This window comes from Lycium barbarum, chromosome 5 (genome assembly GCF_019175385.1).
Source record: "Lycium barbarum isolate Lr01 chromosome 5, ASM1917538v2, whole genome shotgun sequence".
NCBI lineage: Eukaryota > Viridiplantae > Streptophyta > Magnoliopsida > Solanales > Solanaceae > Lycium > Lycium barbarum.
In genome coordinates this window covers 20,219,711-20,242,918 of record NC_083341.1, presented here as the reverse complement: position 1 = coordinate 20,242,918, position 23,208 = coordinate 20,219,711, and the positions used below count along the sequence as shown (strand labels likewise).

Below are 23,208 nucleotides of genomic sequence, written 5' to 3'. Positions count from 1 at the left end.
ATTTTTTTATTTGACACAAACACTATAAAAATGGTGAAAACCTATTTTAGCTTCAAAGCCCCTAAAGTAATAACGTGATAGGTTTAGTTCTTCTCTGCTCTTCAACGTAGGCTTTCTCTTTTCCATTGTCAATCGTTTTACATGTGATAAGCACTTGTATTTACTAATTTCTTATGAACCTTTTGTTTTCTCATCGTTCTACAACTTGTTTTTGATGATAAAGTCAGAGTTTCAACTTTATGGGTTCTGAATTTTAGAATGACTACTTTTATACTCTGTTTGGATGGTCGTTTTACCCATGCAAACCCATGCTTTCATAATGTACAATATAGACTATGGTATTGTATTGTACCGTACTGTATTAATGAAAGTGCTAATAACTGAGTTCTAAATTTAATAAAGTTGTTATTACAATCACACCATCTGACGTACCTTTCGCCCCTGGATAACGTGTGTTTATTAACAGGGAATTGTATCAAACATAATGGGAATGGAATTAGCAGCTGAGAATGTCGAGCTGACAGATGCAAAGTTGTTCTCTCGTGTTAGAGCTGCCCTTAAGTCTGCTCATCAGGTTGGAGTTTTTTGTATTGAACATTTTGTTCTTGCGTAACTTATCGAAAATTCAGCAAGCCAACCATTTTTTGCTTTAAGATTACTGATTAATTTGTCTGTTTCCACTTTGTTTACATTCCTAGCAAACATGATATGGAATATTCAACTTTTACCTGTGTGTGTTAGGGTGACCTCGACCACTATAAAGAGCTTCTTGAGTTTGTGCAATGTGATGAACGCCATTCTGATAAGGTTGCCCGGAAAGTGGTATGATATTGGACATATACTAGGTCTCCTGCAATTATAGTTTGTTTTTATTTGTTGTTTTTTTTTAATTATCTCTTCATGCGTGATTTGCTTTTTTTAGACAACTTTAGAAGCTTTGTCTGGATCAGTTTTTTCTCTAGACATTATTCACCATCGATCTCTTGTTTCATCTGTAAGTTCGTTTAAACTTTTCAGTCTCTTCTTTTAAATAAGAATACAAGCAGTACGAGAAGATTGTATACGTAAAATGTCTTATTTGCCTCCAGATTTTAGGAATGAGCATGTGGAACTATGGGACTGATGTAATGGATGCTTTAATGGAATTCGTTATATCCTTGGTATGTGCCTCTAGTCACTACAAAAACTACAGAAATTAGCGACATACAAATTGTATAGCTAAACAGAAAATTCCGTCGCTACTCCTGTTTAGCAACGAATTATCAAAAAATTATGTTAGCTACCAGCAATTTGGCGACAGATTAGATACGAAGTTCATAGCTAATACCATTTTCTGTGATTGTGACTCTTATCCTATATGCTGTAGGCTACATCCAGAGGGAAGTATCTCGATTTGTGCTTGGAAATGCTTGTGATGCATTTTATGCCTCCTCCTTCCTTCATACCATTGCTGAATCAGTCACATGGCATTAATCGAAAAGACCAAGTCATTAATCGTGTCCATTCAACATTAATAGGCATTGCCAAGTTAATTCCTCTCTCCCCCTTGAGACTTATGGAAATAGTAAAGCGGAGGATGCCATTCATTCTGACAGAAGAATCAGTGCGTGCAGAGCATCGCCAGAACCAGTACCTGCAGTTGATGGTGATATATGTGGAGAACATGTTAAAACTGGCGAGTGGAGAAATTGGTGATGTTGTCGGAAGAAGTATGCTTCTGGCGATTATGGATAGGCTGATAGAATTGGATGTAAGTTGTTTGAAATTGATCTTTCACTTTGGAGGTGTTGTTGCACTAAATTAACGTTGGTTCTTGTCCTTGAGTTTCTTAGGTAAACATACCATGGAATGCTATCTTACACGAAGAATTCACCAAAGATGGTGATGAGGTGATTTCATCTGCTTCCTGATATTTTCCCGTACGATGGTGATATATGTTTTCGTTAAAATCAGAGCTGTGTTAAAAAGTGGTGTTCTGTCTATAATGTTGCAGTTGTTCAGAGTCTTTCATTTTTTCTTTAAACTGGAAAAGCTTTTATGGAAGTATATATTGAAGGAAAGAAATAGGATATTTTGTAAGGGGTGAAGATGATTTTGTACATGTGTTGAGTAGCCTTGTGTCTCCAGTTTCTTTTTGGTACACAAATGAGTTCCAGTTTGTATAGATGATTGGGCAAATTTTGTACAGAACCATGTTTAGCCTAGGTTTCTCTACTTTTCTTGGTGTACTATTGTTTGGGGATTCCCTATATTAATAAAAATTATTTGCTTTGTGAAAAATGGTCTTAGTCTTGAAGAAAACCAAGTAGATAATGAATACCTGATGGCGTGGAAGCTAGCCCGAACACTACCGTTATAAAAAAAAAAACGAATACCTGATGATTCAAAAGAGAATCCCCTCGAACATTTCTGTTTAAATCCGAAGTCCCCCTTTGATACAACTCGAATGACATCAAGACCTTTTACAAGGAGCCAAGCGAGGGAACTTCAAGCGATGCAAGCATTGTTCATGAGGAGGGACATACTTGAATACACTCTAACACCTTCCCGGGGATTGCAAGTGTTCATGATAGCATGGGAGGATGGTTTGGAGAAGAGGTTGGAAGATGGTCATACTGGCAATGTGACTATTACTTGAAGATTTGCAAATTCAAGTTTTGTTCCCAAAAGAAGACACCCAAACAAGGCCCTTACTTCATTAAGGATAAAAGTGTAATAGTGTAATTGTCTTCTTTTGAACCTTAGTATAAATAGTAGTCTATTTCATTTAGAAGACGCAGTCTATGTTGAATATTGATATCTTCAAATTGTGAACTCTTTTGAGTGTTGAGAGCTTGCTAAGCTAGAGATTGTGAATCTTGTGAGAGGATTGGTTATTAGGGTATCAAATCCCTATTGGTCATCCTAAGAGTTTGGTGCTCTTTAGTTCCTAAATTAGAGGTCAAGTTAATTTAAGAACTTTGGTTGCTAATTTGGGTCTTGAGTTGTGTCAAATTATCTATCCTTTATTTTTCTTCATTTTCGTTTTGAATATTGTATCAATTGGTATCAGAGCTTAGTTTAGATTTGTTCCACCAAATCTAGTCTTGGGTTTTGATTCAACAGAAAAAAAAAATCGAAAATTCAAAAAAAAAAAAAAAGATTTTTTTTTCTTGTTGATTTTTGTTGAATCTGGTGTTAGGTTTAAGTTCCTTAGAGTTTTAGGGTTTCAAATCCGAAGTTTCGAATCATTTCAAGTTGTTTTGAGATTTTCACCATTGTTGAGTTGAAGAACTTGAAGAACTTGAAATGGATCTTGTTGTTTTGGGTGAAATTGGGGCTTGAAACTTATTGGGCTTTGTTCTAAAAGTCTTGGGGAGTCTAAATCTGAAATTTGAAGGAAAAACAAGTTGATTTGAAGGTAGTTGAAAATTTGAAATTGTTGATGTTCTTGAAGATCTTCAAATCTTCATAGGGAAGAAGACTCTCCAAAAGGGCATTTAATCCAAAGTTTTCAAGTCAAGATTTGGGAAAAGTGTTTTTCTACCCCAAAAGGGTACATTTGGTCCAAAAATTCGAGAAGTTCGAGTTCAACACAAAAATCACTGAAGCTGGAACATTGCAAATTACGGACCGTAAATCAATTTACGGACCGTAATTTGGGGTCGTAAACTTGGATCTTGAAGCAGTAGTTCACTGGAAATTGCCAACCTCGTTAAAGACGGACTGTAAATCAATTTACGGACCGTAATTTGAGGTCGTAAACTGGGGTCTTGAAATAGTAGCTCACTGGAAGTTGGCAACTGTGTTAAATACGGACCGTAAACCACAATACGGCCCGTATCTTGTGGGTCGTAAAGTGCAAGGTACATTCTGTTTTGGGCATCACTAAATACGGTCACGAAGGACGGTCCGTAAACCACAATACGGACCGTATTTTGTCCAGCTCAAATCGTAAACTCCAGGTACTTTTTTCAAGTCCAAATTTCATTTTGATCCCTCTTCCAATTCTGAAAAATTTCTTGATCCTTAGTTGATGATCTTGTGTCCCTAATCCTTTGGTAGGGAAAAAAAAAAGTATAGAAATTTAAAAAATTTCATTATTTCAAATTGATACCTTGGATCAATTGGGGCTTCCTGGTCGTGTTTTCAAGTTATCACCTACCCGGGCCCGAAATTTTAGTTATTTTCTCGATTTTTGAAATTCCATTTTTTCTTGTGTCTCTTAACTAGTAGTCATTTAGTAGTTGTTCCTATTTGTGTTGCTAGTTCTTGTGTCCGCATTTCTTTCGTGCCAATTCTTTCGTGCTTTTCTCTTTTTACTTCGTTGTTCATTTCTTGGCTCAAGTGCGTTTGTTTTATTGAGTCGTCCTCGTTCTTTTGATAACAAGAATCTATTCCGACCAAGAGTAGAATTTGAACCCTTGTGACTAGTCAACATTAACAAGCACACAATCTTTGGCGGAAGCAATTTGTGAGGCAATCAAAGGTGCGCATACTTGTGCGATTGTGAGTTGATTTTACTAATCTAACGTGTTTGCTTGCTTTGTTGAGTGTCTTAATAGGTACCATGGCTACAGAGGATGAAACTCGAGTTCCCACCAGGGAACTCACACTAGTTGATGTAATGAGAGCCTTACAAGCCTTGAACGATAAAGTGGATAGTATGGGTGGTCGAATGGAAAACATGGGTGGTCGAATGGAAAACTTGGGAAGTAGGGTGGAAGCAATTGAAGGAGGTAGTAGGGAGGTCTCATATTCGCCTCAAGTGCAATACCAAGGTGGCACAAGTGGAGCTATTCGAAGCACTTCACCTACAGTGTCACCCGGCACCTTCCATCATCTATATAACCCCACTCCCCAAAACACTCCTCAAAACACGACTCTCACCCCACCAAACAACATTCCCATAGGCCAACGGAACAACCCATTCCAACAAGATCAAGTTCCAAATGACCCACATCCAAATGACCCACCCCTAAATGACCCCCACCCAAATGCACCAATGCCACCCCAAAACCGTCCAAACATCCAACAACCAAATGAGGAAGAGATAGAGGAAGCTCTACTTGAGCACGAACAGTATGGGGACCAAGGTTGGAGGCCACGAGGGCAAGCACAAGGAGGTTATCGAGGAAGGGGTGGAAGGCATGGTCCTAACCCTCACATGGGTAGGCAAAGAGGGTACCAAGCTCGTGAAGGGTACCAAGGTCGTGACCATCAAAGTTATGACGACGATGGAGATTTTAATAGGAATCACGGTTATGGCGGAGGGCGAGACACGAGTCTCAATTCCATCAAGTTTACTCTCCCAACCTTCAAAGGAAGTAGTGATCCCGATACATTCCTTGATTGGGTGATGCATTGTGATAGAATCTTCTTGACGAATGACATGTCCGAGGTGAAAAAGGCTTCTTACGCCATTGCTCAATTCGAGGGGTATGCCTCCACATGGTGGGAAACTCAAGTGAAAGCAAGAAGAATTATTGGACTCCCGCCCACACCTACTAGGGATGAATTGAAGGAGGCCATGCGGCGTAAGTATGTCACCGAACGCTACAAACAAGAACAACTCAAGAAGGTGTATACCTTAAGGCAAAACAAAAAGAGTGTGGAAGAATACTATGATGAGTTTCAAATTGTCAAGATGAGAATCGACTTTGACGAGGATGAGTTAAATGCTATGACTCGGTTCCGAGCCGGGTTAAATGGTGACATTGTCTCCCAAATGAGACTCCACATCTATGGGAGCATTGAAGAAACCCTTCAAGCGGCTATTGAAATAGAGGAGGGTCTCAAGGAGGACAAAATCAATAAATCAAGGGGCTATGTGAGTTCATGGAACCATAACAAAGAACGAGGAGCTTTCTCCTCCAATTGGAAAAAGAATAAGGGCCCCATGCAAGAAGCCAAGAAACCATTTGTGAAGAATTCTCAAGTTGACAAGCAACCTCCGAAGTTTGCTCCAAAAGAAGGAGGTACGAAAACTCCTATTCAATGCTTTAAATGTCATGGATTCGGTCATAGAGCAAGTGAGTGCCCTAATCGTAGAGCGTTTATTTTGAAAGACACTTATAGTGAGGATGAGGAAGAATGCGAGGAAGGGGATGAAGAGGGCAATCATGAGGATGAACATCATGATAGTGAAGGGGATGGTGTTGAAGGTGATGATGAGCCTATTGTACCTCTATATGTGGTGCGACGAACCATGATAAGTAAAGCAATGGATGACCCAAGTCAACGGGAAAATCTCTTCCATTCCAAGTGCATCATTAACCAAAACACTAGCATCATGATCATTGATAGTGGGAGTTGTGCCAATGTTGCTAGTACCACCCTTGTTGATTTCTTTAAGCTTCCCACCACCCGCCATGAAAACCCTTACAAACTTCAATGGCTCAATGAATGTGGTGAATTGAAGGTGACTAGGCGAACTATCATCAAATTCGCGGTTGGGAAGTATCATGATGAGGTGTTGTGTGATGTTGTTCCCATGCAAGCGTGTCATATTCTACTTGGCCGATCATGGCAATATGATAGGTCCGTCAACCATAATGGGAGAACTAACCAATACACCCTTGGCCACAATGGTGCCAAACATGTCTTAAATCCCATGACCCCCTCCCAAGCGGGTGAGATCTATAACAAAATGAGGGAGTTAAAGGAGAAGGGACATGGTGCATTACAAAAGAAGAATGTGGGGGACGAGGGAGTAGAGGAGAGTAGTTCTCAAGAGTTGAGTGGAAAGAAAGGAGAGCTTAGAGAAAAAACTAAGGTGTCGCTTTTGGCGAATTGTGGGGAAATTAGGGAGGAATTGGGGGAGCGTCAACTGGTGATTCTCCTCATGCATAGGGACTATGCATTGCACACTAATGAACTAACCCCTTCTTTTCCTAGCTCTATTTCTTCTCTTTTGCAGGAATTTGATGATGTGTTCCCAACGGAACTCCCAAAGGGGTTACCACCCTTGAGGGGAATTGAACACCAAATTGACTTTGTTCCGGGGTCTCAATTACCAAACAAGCCGGCTTATAGAGCCAACCCGGATGACACTAAGGAGCTTCAAAGGCAAGTGGATGAGCTCCTTGAAAAGGGAGTTGTGAGAGAAATCATGAGTCCTTGTGCCGTGCCCGTGATCTTGGTGCCAAAGAAAGATGGATCATGGCGCATGTGTGTTGATTGTCGGGCCATCAACAAGATAACGGTAAAGTATCGCCATCCCATACCCCGTCTTGATGACATGCTTGATGAGTTGAATGGTTCATGCATATTCTCTAAGGTAGATCTTAGGAGTGGGTATCATCAAATCCGGATGAAACCCGGAGATGAGTGGAAAACCGCATTCAAGACCAAGTTTGGTCTATATGAATGGTTGGTGATGCCTTTTGGTCTCACTAACGCTCCTAGTACTTTCATGCGATTGATGAATCATGTGATGAAACCTTTTATTGGCAAATTCGTGGTTGTTTATTTTGATGATATTTTGGTGTATAGCAAAACCATGGATGAGCATGTTAGTCATTTGAAATGTGTGTTTGAAGTGCTTAGACAAGAACAACTTTATGCCAATGTTGATAAATGTTCCTTTTGTGTGGATGAAGTTGTTTTCTTGGGATTTGTCGTGAGCTCAAGGGGGGTTGAGGTTGATGAATCCAAAATAGAAGCCATAAGAAATTGGCCCACTCCAAAATCCATTGGAGATGTAAGAAGCTTTCATGGCTTGGCTAGTTTCTATAGGCGTTTTGTTAAAGGATTTAGTACCATAGTCGCTCCTTTGACCGAGGTAATCCGAAAGGACAAACCTTTTTCTTGGGGTGTGGAGCAAGCTAATGCCTTTGAAACTTTGAAACAAATTCTTAGCTCCGCACCATTGTTGCAATTACCCGACTTTGACAAAATATTTGAGATTGAATGTGATGCAAGCAAAGTGGGTATTGGAGCCGTTTTAATGCAAGACCAAAAGCCCATAGCCTATTTTAGTGAAAAACTCAAGGGAGCGACTTTGAATTACACTACCTATGATCTTGAGTTGTATGCCTTGCTTCGTGCTTTGGGAAATTGGCAACACTACTTGTGGCCTAAAGAGTTTGTAATTCGGACCGACCATGAGTCCTTAAAGCATCTTAAGGCCCAAGGTAAGTTGAACAAAAGGCATGCCAAATGGGTTGAATTCCTTGAAACCTTCCCTTATGTAATTCAATACAAAAAGGGAAAGGAGAATGTAGTGGCGGATGCCCTATCAAGGAAACATGTTTTGATTAATACCTTGTCTTCCAAATTGATGGGTTTTGAAAGCTTGAAGACATTGTATCCCGAGGACCCCGTCTTTGCCAAAATCTTTCTAGATTGCGAAGAATGGGAAAGGGAGAGGTGGATTAGGGATAGGTCTTCTACTCCCTATTCCAAGTTTGATGGTTTCTTGTTCAAGAACAAGCGACTATGTGTGCCCATGAGCTTTTGAAGGGAGTTATTTGTGAGAGAGGCACATAATGGGGGATTGATGGGACATTTTGGAATTGATAAGACTTTGGGGATTCTTGAGGAGCAATTTTATTGGCCTCATATGCGGAGGGATGTGGCTAAGATTTGTGGCCAATGCATTGAATGTCGCGGCGCCAAGTCTAGACTCCTTCCCCATGGTTTGTATACCCCTCTCCCCACCCCTCAACAACCTTGGGTTGATATTTCGATGGATTTTGTGTTGGGATTGCCTAGAACCAAAAGGGGTAAAGATAGCATCTTTGTTGTGGTTGATCGATTTTCTAAAATGGCTCATTTCATTGCTTGTCATAAAGTTGATGATGCTCCTCATGTTGCCTCTTTGTTTGTTGAACATGTGGTAAAGTTGCATGGTATTCCCAAAACCATCGTGAGCGATAGGGATCCAAAATTCCTTAGCCACTTTCGGAAAGAATTGTGGGGACGACTTGGTACTAAATTGTTGTTTTCTACCTCTTGTCACCCACAAACCGATGGCCAAACCGAAGTTGTCAATAGGACCTTGGGTTCTATGCTTAGGGCCATGGTTAAAGGAAAATTAACATCTTGGGAAGATCAATTGCCTTTGGTTGAATTTGCTTACAATAGAGTCATTCATAGCACTATTGGCATGTCACCTTTTGAAGTCGTTTATGGTTTTAACCCCCTAACCCCTTTAGATCTAACCCCTTTATTTCAAGATGTTGTGTTGAGTTTAGATGGAAACAAACGAGCCGAGGCCATGAAGAAGTTGCATGAGAAGGTGAGGCTTCACCTTGAGAAAAAGAATCAAGAAACGGCCAAGAGAGCGAACAAGGGCCGCAAACGAGTTGTGCTTGAACCGGGTGATTGGGTTTGGGTACATTTCCGAAAGGAGAGGTTTCCCAACAAAAGAAAGACCAAGTTGATGCCTAGAGGAGATGGTCCATTTGAAGTACTTGAACGACTCAATGATAATGCATACAAAATTGATCTTCCACCCGAATACCAAGTTCATAACACTTTCAATGTGTGTGATCTCTCTCCTATGGTGGTGCAAGATGTTGATCCCTTAAATTTGAGGACAAATTCTCTTCAAGAAGGGGAGAATGATACAACTCGAATGGCATCAAGACCTTTTACAAGGAGCCAAGCGAGGGAACTTCAAGCGATGCAAGCATTGTTCATGAGGAGGGACATACTTGAATACACTCTAACACCTTCCCGGGGATTGCAAGTGTTCATGATAGCATGGGAGGATGGTTTGGAGAAGAGGTTGGAAGATGGTCATACTGGCAATGTGACTATTACTTGAAGATTTGCAAATTCAAGTTTTGTTCCCAAAAGAAGACACCCAAACAAGGCCCTTACTTCATTAAGGGTAAAAGTGTAATAGTGTAGTTGTCTTCTTTTGAACCTTAGTATAAATAGTAGTCTATTTCATTTAGAAGACGTAGTCTATGTTGAATATTGATATCTTCAAATTGTGAACTCTTTTGAGTGTTGAGAGCTTGCTAAGCTAGAGAATGTGAATCTTGTGAGAGGATTGGTTATTAGGGTATCAAATCCCTATTGGTCATCCTAAGAGTTTGGTGCTCTTTAGTTCCTAAATTAGAGGTCAAGTTAATTTAAGAACTTTGGTTGCTAATTTGGGTCTTGAGTTGTGTCAAATTATCTATCCTTTATTTTTCTTGTCATTTTTCTTCATTTTCGTTTTGAATATTGTATCACCCTTGGGAAAAGAATTGCCTTTTCGACACTGCAAATTTTGACCAGTTCACCCTTCCCATGTTCGTCTACAGACAAGTTTCCTTTTTTATGGCATTCATCAACCATTTTAAGATTGTATTCAATTGGATTTGGATCCACTATATTCACAAATTTAATCAATGAGAAAGAACCACAAATACCATCTATGACAAGCAGTGGCGGAGCCACATAGAGCCGAGGGTGTTCATCCGAACCCCCTCGGCGGAAATCAGGAGCCACTGATGACAAGATGTTTTCCTTTGTTCTGTAAAAGGTTCTGCTTTCCTTGTTGTGTTCAGTCATATACCTTCTTCTATTGTTTGATAAACTAGTCTTTGGATGCATCTTGTATAAATACAATGCACTAATCATGCAAAGAGTACTGTATTATAAGGAAAACATGGAGAAAATAAGTAGCTCGCAGCAAATGATTGGTCATGTTTGTGTTTTAAGTTTTCATGAATCTTTTTGAATCTTTGTATACCTTTCACTCTACTCACTGAGCTCATCAATCGTTTGATTTGGCTTTTGTTATCTGCTTTTTATATACTAACAAAGCTATTAATCCCAGCTCCGGATTTCTTGGATGGAACGATTTTCTGGTGAAAATTTTATTGCTCAACAATTGGACAGCTTGATGGTGCTTACCTTTGATCACCTTAACTTTTGCAAGGAGAGTGGACGGTTGAGTCAGGTAAAGTGGATGCATCATCAGTGTTTAGTTTCTAACCTACTCCTTGCTTTTCTTACATATATTTGTCTTCAAAATGGTGTAGGTTTTTGATACTCTTCTCCAGTCATTTCAGCAAACTGTTTTACCGACATACAGGTCTAAATTTGCTCAGGTGAGAGGCATAATTGTAGTCCTTTCAAACTTGACACTAGTCTTCTTAGTTTCTTTGTTCTTACTTCAATGTACCTCATGGCCTTTAGAACTTAAAATAAATTTATTGATATTGTTCAATTTTTGTAGTTCATGATGTTTTATGCATGTTCACTGGATCCAGAGAATTGTGGCAGGAGATTTGCTGATACACTTTTTGATATATTTAAGATCAGCATCTGTCTAGAACAGAGGTGAGTATAAAGAGATTTTGAATCATTGGTTCTTTTTCTTCTTCTCCTCACCTATTGAACCTTGACACCCCTTTCTTGATCAATTTGTTTACTCATATGTTATGGATACACGAGAGCTTAGAGGATACCACTTAAGATTTTGTCATCTTTATACATTAACTAGAGAACTTGCCCACGTTTTGCGCAGTTTAGTAAATTTTGTTGAATTTAATAATTTTTAATAAATTCAATACAGATGGAAAATTTATATATATAAATTTATTTATTTTTATTTTTATGCATATGAAGTAATTCTATATACGGAAAAGGGTAGAAAATGCTCTTAAACTATCGAAAATAGACAACTTTTACCCTTCGCTAAGTTTTGGTAGCAATTTTACTGCAGCCGTCTAATTTTGGGACCACATCTGCCCTTACTATTAAGGTCCAGCGAATAACTACAACTTCAAAAAAATGCTTTATGATAAGTCAATAACTTCAATAACTGTATAAGCAAAATACAGATTTTAGCCAAGTAGGGAAAGGTAACTCTTTAGTTACATATAGTAGTCCAATTACCTTATTATTTGGATTGAGTTTCGGCAGAAGAAGGCTAATTCAGGATTTATTTTTCTGTTTTAATGTAGAAGCTAATTTGAGACAATGTATAAACTGATAAGATAATAAAACAATTTGATCAAATGCACTCTTTCAAGGAAAAAAAAAAAAGAGAACGATCTAGAAGTATCATTCATCAGTGGTTTTTACCTTGTCAAAAAAAAAACAAAAAAAAAAAAAAAGGATCATTCATCAGTGCTAAGGAACTTCACCTATATGAGCTTATGTAGCAGTAACTTAACAGTTATTAAGCCGACGTAACCAAATTGGAATTGACAATTAAGTGACTGATTGCTCATCAGTATTAATTAAGGGCTTTATAGTCTACAGATCATTTCAACCAGAAAGGTTTTATGCAAAAATGAATGTTCATGTAACCAAATTCAAACAGAACTACTCCCTCCGTCCATTTTTGACACCATAAAGGAGCAATAAATAAAATGACGTAGCTGCCAACGTGGGAAAAAAATCCTCCCTGTGGGCCTTTAACCTGATACACTGATGCAGTTTTTGGTGGATTTTTGGTCCAGTTTTGGCTGTATCTGGAGCAAAACTGGAGCTATATTAAGTTACCCTTTTCGAAAAAAAAAATAAAAAAAAATGGAGCAATATCTGCACTAAAACTGGATCAAAAAAACTGCACCAAAACAACAGCTAAAATGATCCCTCTTTTATTTTCTTTTTAATCTGCACCAGCAGGTGTGCTAATTTGAATTTATTTGGGGCACTACTTGGGGTCTCAATATTATTAGCCCCATTATGATCCTGCCATCCAAATAGTGTTCGTATGCTGGAAAAAGCAAAAGGCAGTAGTCATTTGCTCATTTTTATTTCCCTGTCAAAAGGTTGTGAAGTGTTTCTTTTGTGATCTTATGTTTTTCAATTTCAAATACTGCTGAACATATCTGTTATTATCTGAAGTGGATAAAGTTTATAGTTTTTTGCTTACAAGTTCATCTGCTCATGGTTGTTGGGATGTACTTATAATTTCATTGGTGGTTACTTGCAGAATGAGTGCTGTTGCCTATCTTGCTAGTTTTTTGGCTCGTGCAAAGTTTTTGCCTATCTCATTTGTTGCTGAATACGTCGAAAGGTTTATTTGTTGACTTAACATGTTCAACTTCATACATGATATTTTAGCTTTAACTTGCTTCCACTGGTCTAAAATAAGTTAAAACGTATCTCAAGTTTTGTTTTTTTGTGCGAGGGTTCAGTTTGGTGAAATGGTGTTCCACTTATTGCTCCAACCAGAGTGGCGGCGTCAATCCAATAGCTCACAAAGAATTCTATGCTGGCTGCCAGGTATTTGACAACTTTGTTCTAGTCAAAACCTTCAATAGTCTGTCTTCACACACAGAGAACCTCATGCATGTTGTATAGATTTTTTTTCGGTTTCTATTTTAAGTAAGAGACAACTACATTGTTAGTGTCAATCTTGAGACCAAGATAATAGATCAGTCTCATCTCTGTAATTGACAAATGCGTCTTTATGAGTAGTCTTGGTATTGTTTATTATATTGTTCAACGAGTGTGGGTTTTTTTCTGTATCTTAGTGTGGATCAGCTAAAAGGCTTTCCAAGTTTTATCCCTGGTGCTAGTTTTATTTATGTACCATATGGGTGCTACTGCTAGGAAGATAGAAGGAGAGTGTTGAAAAGTAAATCTTTTTTTTTTTTTTTTTTTTTTTTTTGGCGTCACAGCGTACTTATAAGAGGAGTGGCTGAAAACTTTTCCATTAGAAAGACTTGTTTCAAAATTAAGTCTTGCAAAATATGTAGGAAACTTCAAGGAAAACTTAACTTTACCTTGGCAACAGACCTATTCATGAAAATTGTTTTTCATTTCTTTAGCAAAACACTTTTCGGAAACTTTTCTTGACATTCAAACCAATTGTTATTGATTCTGTTCATTGTATTGCAGGCGATGATGTATGTACTTTGCTTTCACATGAGATCAATGCTTGCTGATCCTCGCATCAGACAACGGATATCAAAGCATATAGAGGATATCCTGAGGCATCCATTGAGCCCATTAATGGTACATCGCTTGAGTTTCTTCTAGATATATAGGTTCAATCTGAAAATGGTTGCTAGATGCAGATCTAACACAAAATTAAAGTAGGGGATTAAAATAAGGGAGAAGTGACAGGAGTGTGATGTGATGAATAGGGGATATTCCTCAAAGTGAAACAATTTTATAAGATGAGCTGTGGATGTTAAGATGGATGTGTGGTCCTTCATGATTCGGTTAGATTGAAATGGTCACCTCTAACAAAATGCAAAGATTATCCGAGATGGTTTCATCATGTCCTACTTTCACTTTAAAGACATTGATTCATGGGTGCTACTATGATGATTAGACGTGTTAACCAGAATCACATTGAGGAAAATTTGAATAAATTTATGATCTCCTGAAATCCATGCGGAATAGTAAAGACAGAATGTAGCGGATGCAAAGTATTCATATGGTTAGAGTGCAACAAGTGATGTGTGAGTTAAGCGCACGTACAGTTTCAAACTCTCTGGATTTCTTGGTTACGAAAAAAGGTAGTCATGTGGCTGATTAGTTAATATTAAGATATAGTCATTCTTGTCTCATTTTTCATTAGGTCTAGTGTTTTTGTAAGTACTCTTGTAAGCTTGGTTAGATAATTCTCTACCATTGTAGGTATAATCACGAGAGCCAAAAAATCGTTAATTTTAGAGAACCCTAAGTTGTACTAAAAACAAATAATCACATATTGGAATTTATCCAAATAGATTGGGATTGAGGTGTAGTTATTTTCAAGTTTATCCAAGGCTTGTTATGTGCTTCTCTGTTAGTAGGTTCTCTACTTGTTGATTCTGTTCCTGAATTTTAAAAAATTCCAACAGGTATGCTTGCCATCAATAGTGAAAGAAATTCTTGGGTTTGCAAATTTGTCTGATAACTTTGTATCAAGTGATCTGCTAAAGTCAGAACTTTCAATGGCTTTTGGTGGTGAAGAGAGGCTTGACATGTTTTTCCCATTTGATCCTTGTCTGCTAATGAGATCTGACAGGTTAGTTTCTACATAGGCATTATAGAGAGAATTTCCAGGTGATTGTTCTGCTATATGTATTTAAATTGTGTGTTCTTTTTGTCTCGTCTTGCCATATGTTTTGGAAGATACATCCGGCCACATTTTGTGTACTGGTCAATGGTCCGGAGCTCTCATGGTGCTGCTGCTGATGTTGATGAGGGTAAAGACGATATTGAAATCCCTACTGCAGGGAAGGGAATGGATATAGCTAATAATGGAGCTGCTCGAAGTGATTATCAGGATCGTGATGAAGAAATGAGCGAGATGTTGATAACACCTGAAGTTACTCCGTGCTTTGGAGGGGAATTACGATGCGACATGCAGATGATGCCTTCAAGAATCCCACCTACTCCAGAGTCCTTGTAGAGATTAATTTATTATGCCGTTTGCCTGTCGTGAAAGAGGAAATGTTAACCATTGCATGAGGAGATAGTTTAGAGCTTCTAATGAAAATTTTGTGATATTCGTTGTGCATGATGTTAGAGGTCCAATATTTGTATTTATAGCAAAAGCTATTTTTTTAGAAAATAATTAACAATAGCTGGTTTGATGATCTAAATTAATGGTGGAAATAGGTAAGTTTCTATTGTATTTTCTTGTTGGTGTGGCGCTTCAGGAGATGAGTGCAACATAAGTGTATAAGGGGCGCTGAAGGTAGATTACCCATCTGTTTAGTCTCTGCTTAAATTGGATAAGCTAAAATTAGAAGACTATCACTCAATAATGGCATTGTGTGATAAATTGAAAGTGACCTGCATCGTTTTTCGTGATAACATTTTTCAACAGTTATATCTTCTGTGAATGAAAAAGCATGTCCGGTTTGTAGCTTATTCTTCGAAAAAAAAAATTGTGTAACGGTCTTTTATAATATTTAATTCCATTATGCATGTTGTTGAGCTGAAAATTCATTTATTAGGTAACTAGTTGAATTTGTTTGAAAGAGGTATTTAGCAACGCATCGAATTGTTATTCGTTATAACAACATTTCACTATAACAGTCTGCTTTTTTCCATAATCGATTTTGCATGTTATATTTTACTTCTCTATAACAGTCATACTCAAATATCGTGTAATAATATTTTGTAAGAAATTTATTATGTGACAACAAAAGTGTTGATGAAGAGTCAACTGTTAAGCTTTTGGACAACCTTTAAGGGAAAACTATTGACTTCCTTTTGTTGAAATTTTGGACAAAATTCTTCACTAATTCAAGTGTTATATTATCACTAAGAGACTCAAGTTTACACACCAACCTACAATTATAGAATTCTTACAAAACTTGAAATATTTAAATTGTCAATTAATTTTAAATGCATATGTTCCTTAGATGTTAATTTTTTATCGGTATGGTACAACTAGTTATGGATTTATTAGTAATTTATTAGTCTTTTCAAGTTTTAGTTATTGAGATATGAAAATCAATTGAGATTTTAAAATTAACAAGTATATTGTTTTCGTTTATAACATAAAAAGTACAGAAAAATAATTGTTTGAGTACTTTTATTTATAATAGCTAAATGAGATCTAACATCAAATGCTAGTATACATACATAACAACACTTCACTATAGCAGCCATGAAATTTTCGGACAAACGCTGTCACTATAGAGAGGTTTGACTGTATTATAAAAACTTTGACTAAGTAATAGAAGTTGTAAATAATGAATTAAATAATTGAAGAACTGAATTGTCAGTGGCGGATTAAGGATTTTCACTTAGGGGATTCGAGAAAAACAATAAAAGTTAGATATGGAAAACTAAGTTGTCTTTGGGATCGAGCCTGGGACGTTAGAGACAATTTTGAACACCCTGGACCGCTTGAGCTAACCTTTTGTATTTATTCAGGGTGTTCAAAAGTTAATATATGTACATAAACACGAAAAATTTACCTTATATATACACTATAAGTTTTTGCTTAGGGTGTTCGGGTGAACACCCTCACCGCCATGTACATCTGCCCCTGTTTATCGTTTAACATCATTTAATGCGACTGACATCTTGAAATCCTCCTTCACCTTACGTGCAGCTAAGAGTTAACCAACTAACATCGTTGGAAATTTAGCAATAGTAATAGCTGGTTTTTGATGATCTAAAGCCTGTTTGGATGGACTTATAGTTTTTGACTTATAAGTCAAAATTGTAACTTATGACTTTTGGCTTATTTTATTATTTTAACGTAAAAACAATTGCTTAAAAGCACTTTTTTATCTTACCCAAACCCTACAAAAGTGTTTAAAAGCTATTTTGGCTTAAAAGCAGGTAAAATAAGCCAATCCAAATAGGCTCCTAAATTAATGGTGCAAATAGCTTATTTCAGATGTATTTTCTTTGTGGAGTTAATACAGTACGAGGCTCTGTGCCTGATATAAATGCAATGACTATTTATTTTAATGATGTATTTATTGTTTTTTGGCCAATTATGTAAAAATCGTGAGAGAAACTCCATTATTGTAGCCAAACCGAAATATTAGCCGAAATAATGGTCAAAATAGTGAAGTCTTAACTGTGCATTCTTTGTATTTTATCTAATGCGATGATTATTTGTTTTCAGTGTGTTTTATATCATTTGTGCCAAATTTGACTAGGGCTTCTTTACGTTCTTTGTTTATTCTTTGAATGCAATGACTATTTAATTAAAGTGTATGCTTTTTCTCTTTTCCGTGCTAAATTGTAAATAAAGTTATATCTTGCTCCATTATTTTTAGCCAAATAAAGACCAGTGCCGGCGTGCCCTTAAGGCCATTAGGCAATTGCCTAAGGCCCCACAATTATGGGGGCCTCACATTATTTTATGTGAATTTGCCCGTCGTTAATACTTTAGCACAAACACGCCCCTATTGTCCAATACTTGGTCCAATCTCGCCCTTATTTAAAGGTACTCACCAATTAGCCTATTTGCCCGATAATAAGCCAATAAGTAACCCGACCCCACCCCCTTGTGTTCCTTACCCATTTAAATATTGACCCGACCCCACCCTTATTTCTTTTCCTTCATTTGCACCTTCTCTCTTCATGAAAAGGGCCCCTTTCTAAAATCCCCAATTAGGGTTAGATTCTTCCCTTAGATTGAGTAAATTTTGAAGTAGGTCAGTTCTTTTGTTTGATTTCTAGCCACGTTTCTCTTTTATTTTCTGTCATTTGCTTATATATAGCAGAATGTTCAAGTTCTTCAAATAACCATTGTAGACTTGTCGATATGGAATTATTGCACTCCCTGTCACATCGTTGACTCCTTTAAATCTCGGGAGTCATTTTTCAGGTGTCATAAACCCGATATAAGTATTTTCGTTCTTCCTGGTGTTTTTTTATTTTAGCGACAAATTTGAATTGTAATTGTTAGCTGACGTGTAATCGATTTTTGTTGCGATGTTTATGTTTTGTTGCAGAAAATATCACGTGGATATTGAGAATGGGAAGACAGTGAATTTCCGTCAAGAGCTATTGTTGTCATCAACAAATTGAAAAGGGAAAAGGACGCTCTTATTAGTGAAACCAATCTTTTGAAGGAAAACTAGACGCTCTTCAACTTGAAATTGTAACTTTAAAGGAATTAGTGACTGAGTTTGAAGCTTCTTCTTCTTCTATTAATAATGATGGGAGACTTCGAAATATGAGGGGAAAAAAAATTTCTTTATTGGATTGCCTTGTTGGTTTATCGTTAGTTCCATGTCATGAGGGAAGACATGAAAAGATGGATGTAGTTGCATTTAGTTGTTTTAGTTATATAATTTGGATGCACTATAATGTAATGGTTGGCTGCATTGAAATTTTAATTCTTTTTAATAGCCGGGCCCGTGCACTAGTGGGACGTGACCTTGGATGCAACCTAGGTTGGTCTATCGGGCCCAACTTCCTCCGCGATCCCCCAGGGTTTAGGCAAGCCGTGCAGATTCGGGTTGGACAAGCGCTGACCCCACAGGTTTACCTCTAACTAAACCTGTTAACCGGTTCCAACCGGAACCGGACCGGTAACCGGTTAAGGAACCGGCCAGTTCCGGTTAACCGGTTTTAAACTCCAAACCGGGACCGGTCCGGTTTGGAGTAGTTAAAATCTTTTTTTTTATTTTTGTATTATATATATATATTATAGTATTTATTAGTATATTGTAGGTATATTTACATATGTTATACAACTTTATAATTAAAGTTTAAATATTTACTGACTAACAGCCTAACAGCAAGTCAGCAATACAGAATAGTGTTTTTCGTATACATATATATATATATAACTTACATATACTTATATATTTGTATAACTTAATATATATACTATATATACTGATATATATGTACTATATACTCTATATACTTATATATATGTATAACTTACTATATATACTATATATACTATATATATGTATAAATTAATATATATACTATATATATGTATAACTTAATATATATACTATATATATGTATAACTTACTATATATACCATATATACTATATATATGTATAAATTAATATATATACTATATATATGTATAACTTAATATATATACCATATATACTATATATACTATATAAGCATATATACTTAATATATATACTACATATATTTATATATAATATATACTTATATATGTGTATAACTTAATATATATACTATATATACTATATATACTTATATATATGTACTATATACTATATATACTTATATATATGTACTATATACTCTATATATATGTATAACTTAATATATATACTATATATACATATATACTATATATACTATATAAGTATATATACTTAATATATATACTATATATATTTATATATAATATATACTATATATACTTATATACTATATATACTTATATATGTGTATAACTTAATATATATACTATATATACTATATATACTTATATATATGTACTATACACTATATATACTTACTTATATACTATATATACTATTTTTTCTATATATACTATATATACTTATATATGTTTAAGTATACTATATAACTTAATATACTTATAAGTATATTCTTAGTATATTTTAGGTATATTCCTAACTTAATAAAAGTAAAAATATGAACATAAGTAAATAGAAGAAAGCTCAATGAGCCATATATTTTATTCATTCTTGGATAACATTTATTTGCAAGTTGTATTTTTTTTTTAACTTGCAAATAATACACAAGTTGTACAAAAATAGTAGAATAATAAAATCACCAATTTTGAACCATTTCGTTAATTTCCCCCACATCATATTCGGTCATAGAAATATCTTCAAAGTCTTCCATTTGGTCCGGTCCACTAGCTATCAAATCTTCAATTTCTTCCTCTTCGCCTTCCTCCGCTTCTGAGTTTTGGTTGCGTCGCTCCGATCTAATCCAATCTCGAATGCACACTAGTACTTGCAAGCTAAAGCCGGATAATGAATGTCTATGGTCTTCAATTTGCTGTCTTCCTTGGCTAAATGCGCTCTCCGAAGCCACGGTTGATACTTGAACCGTAAGGATATCTCGAGCCATTCTTGAAAGTACCGGATAGCTTGCTTTGTACTTCTTCCACCATGCTAAGACGTCCACCTCATCCAGTTGGCTGATATCCACATTTGACTGCATCAAATAAAAGTTAAATTCATCAAAATTGGCAGTAGAAGAAGAAGTTGGCTGTGAATGTAAAACTTTTAAACCCGACAAGCCCTTTTTGCTACTCTGAGAAGTAGTAGGGCGTGGAGCAACGGGTGTAGCACGTTCTTCCAAACTAGAATAATGAGTAAAAACTTTTCTAAACTCATCATCAATAGCGAGATCGGCTTCAGCTAAAGATTGATTTAAAAGGGAACCCAATATAAATAAAGTTGGGATGGGAAAAAAATACTTCTTAAATTTGATTATCATTTCAAAAATAGCCACTTGATAATCGGGTTTATATTTATACTCTTGTAAAACTCTAGCTATTTCCGCTAAGTAGGCTAAAATTCTGGTTATCGTGGGATAGAATTGTCTAGAAAAAGCAAGAGTTGCATTATAAAAATTTTCTAAGAGTTCAATACATTCTTTAACATCTTCCCAATGCCTAAAAGTTAACCAATCCTCACTATCAATATTATATTTGTTGTGAACTTGTTATATGAGAATCCTATACTCATATGCTTGTTGTAGCATAATTAAGTGTAGTTCCACCTAGTCTCAATTTCTACTTGAATTTTCCTAGGTCTAAGGTTATTTTCCACACAAGCATTCTTAAAATCTCTAATTCTTCCCCTATTAGCATTACAAAAAAGAAACGCAACAGCATTTCTAACTTTTTGAACAGAATCATCAAAATGCACAAGATCATCTTTAACAATTAAATTTAAAATGTGACAACTACATCTTACATGAAAAATATTTCTTAGAGGAGGGTTTATTTCTCTTTTTAAAAGACCAATTGCCTTTGTATTATTAGAAGCATTATCTAAAGCAATACAAAGTGTTTTTCTATAAATGTTAAAAAATCTCATTATAGTAGACATTGAATCGGCTAAAATTTTTCCATCGTGACGACCTTTTCCTTCGTCGTATAAAAAAGCTATAATTCTTTTTTTGCATAACCCAGTTGTCATCAACCCAATGACATGTAATAGCAAAAAAATCTAAATGGTTAATACTAAGACCCAAATCAGCGGTAAGACAAACATTACAATTTAAAGAATTAAATACATGGCGCAAATAAAATCTATATTTTTTAAACAAATCTATAACATCGGCTCTACAAGTACTTCTAGGAATACCCTCAAATAACGGGTTATAACAACGTTGAATGTAAGTAACAAACCCCAAACCCAAGGGAAAGGAAAATGGTAAACAATCATAAGCTACCATTTTAGCTATTTCTACGCGTTCTTTTTTCTTGTCATACTTAAAATTTCTACCGGTTCGTGGGTCTATCGTCATTTGAATCCCCCCCACATTTGAACCCGTTTGCTCTCCCCAAACATCCATATGTTTGGTTCTCATATGAGCATTTAGTGTACCCGTTCCACCATCCTTACCAGTTCCTTGCTTAAAACTAAATACTTGTCCACATAGGGTACATATAGCTGATTGGTTTTCCTATTCTTAGTCATAAATTTCCAAACTTTAGCTGTTGGCTTACGAGTTCTAGGCGGTTTGTCTTGTGTATGTGATTGTGCAGGACATGTATCTCCTATGCGATTTTCGGGGGGTTGTGTTTCATCATCATCATCTAAGTCTTCATTAAAAGTGTCGGTAAAATGTTGTTGCATTGCCTCATGACCTAAAAGTGGAGTATTTCCACCAACATCAATACCTAAATTAGGTGTTTCTTCCACAAATGTTTCCTCATTAAGCGCATCCCTAACAGTACGACTACTACTACCGGCACCACGTCTTAATCTCTTTGACATTATTAAATAGAAATAATTTAAATCACAATCAAATAAATCACAAGAAAATAAATTACAACAAATTAAATTGCGTAAATTAAATTGCGAAAATTAAAGATAGAGTTGGAACGAAGGTACCAAATTGCCGGATTAATTTCCAACAAAGTGAAGGCGGCTAGAATTGCAAATCCACCAAAGCTACTTCGGATTGTTGCAAAATCACCAATTCCACCAATAATATTATAATTGCAAAATTAATAATTGAAAGTTGAAACTATAATAAGACTTTGTGGCTAATTATTGCAAAGTAACTATAATTGAGAGATTGAGATTTGAGAGAAAGATGAAGAAGAGTGAATTGATGTGAATTAAAATGAAAATGAAGAAGGGTTTATATAGGGGTGGGGGATGGATTAAAGTGTTAAAAAAAAAATTGGGGGCCAAAAATTAAGAAAATGACCGTTTGGCAACGGCCATTTTTGCAAATGGACCGTTGCCAACGGTCCATTAACAACGGCCCAACGGCTCTTTTTTTTTTTTTTTTTAATTTTAACCGGTTAAACCGGTCCGGTTCAGGTTTAACCGGTTCCGGTTAAAAAAAAATTGGAATCCATATTGTCGTAGTTTCAGTTTTACTAAATCTAGCAGATACGTATACGGGTGTCCAGATCGGGCACTAGTCATGGCCCACGGGGTCGGGTCGTGACAAAAGTGGTATCAGAGCAGTTCGTCCTCGGAGTGTCTACAGACCGTGTCTAGTAGAGTCTTGTCCGGACCGGTAAACTTTGTCACGACCCAACCCCGTAGGCCGTGACTAGTGCCCGATCTGGGCACCCGAACCCATCTATCAAATATTATCTCAAATTCTATTAACTCATTCTAGTATATGGCGGAAGCCGACAAGGCTTTATTTCAAATTTAGGTAATTTCCAGAAAAGTTTCGGCAGA

The 23,208-nt window shown here is 36.4% G+C and overlaps 2 protein-coding genes across 2 annotated transcripts; both read left to right on the top strand.

Moving 5' to 3' along the window:
- Nucleotides 1-442: 442 nt before the first annotated feature.
- On the top strand, nucleotides 443-1,199 carry LOC132639284 (uncharacterized). The gene is made up of 4 exons (XM_060355743.1): nucleotides 443-574; nucleotides 742-822; nucleotides 923-994; nucleotides 1,089-1,199. Exons 1-4 carry the CDS (start codon nucleotides 485-487, stop codon nucleotides 1,197-1,199), a joined length of 354 nt encoding a protein of 117 aa, XP_060211726.1. The 5' UTR covers nucleotides 443-484.
- Nucleotides 1,200-1,262: 63 nt separating this feature from the next.
- On the top strand, nucleotides 1,263-15,690 carry LOC132642369 (uncharacterized). The gene is made up of 10 exons (XM_060359597.1): nucleotides 1,263-1,750; nucleotides 1,833-1,889; nucleotides 10,757-10,879; nucleotides 10,962-11,030; nucleotides 11,159-11,262; nucleotides 12,869-12,952; nucleotides 13,074-13,161; nucleotides 13,780-13,896; nucleotides 14,733-14,899; nucleotides 15,007-15,690. The coding sequence occupies exons 1-10, from the start codon at nucleotides 1,406-1,408 to the stop codon at nucleotides 15,284-15,286; spliced, it is 1,434 nt and encodes a 477-aa protein (XP_060215580.1). The 5' UTR covers nucleotides 1,263-1,405; the 3' UTR covers nucleotides 15,287-15,690.
- Nucleotides 15,691-23,208: the final 7,518 nt, after the last annotated feature.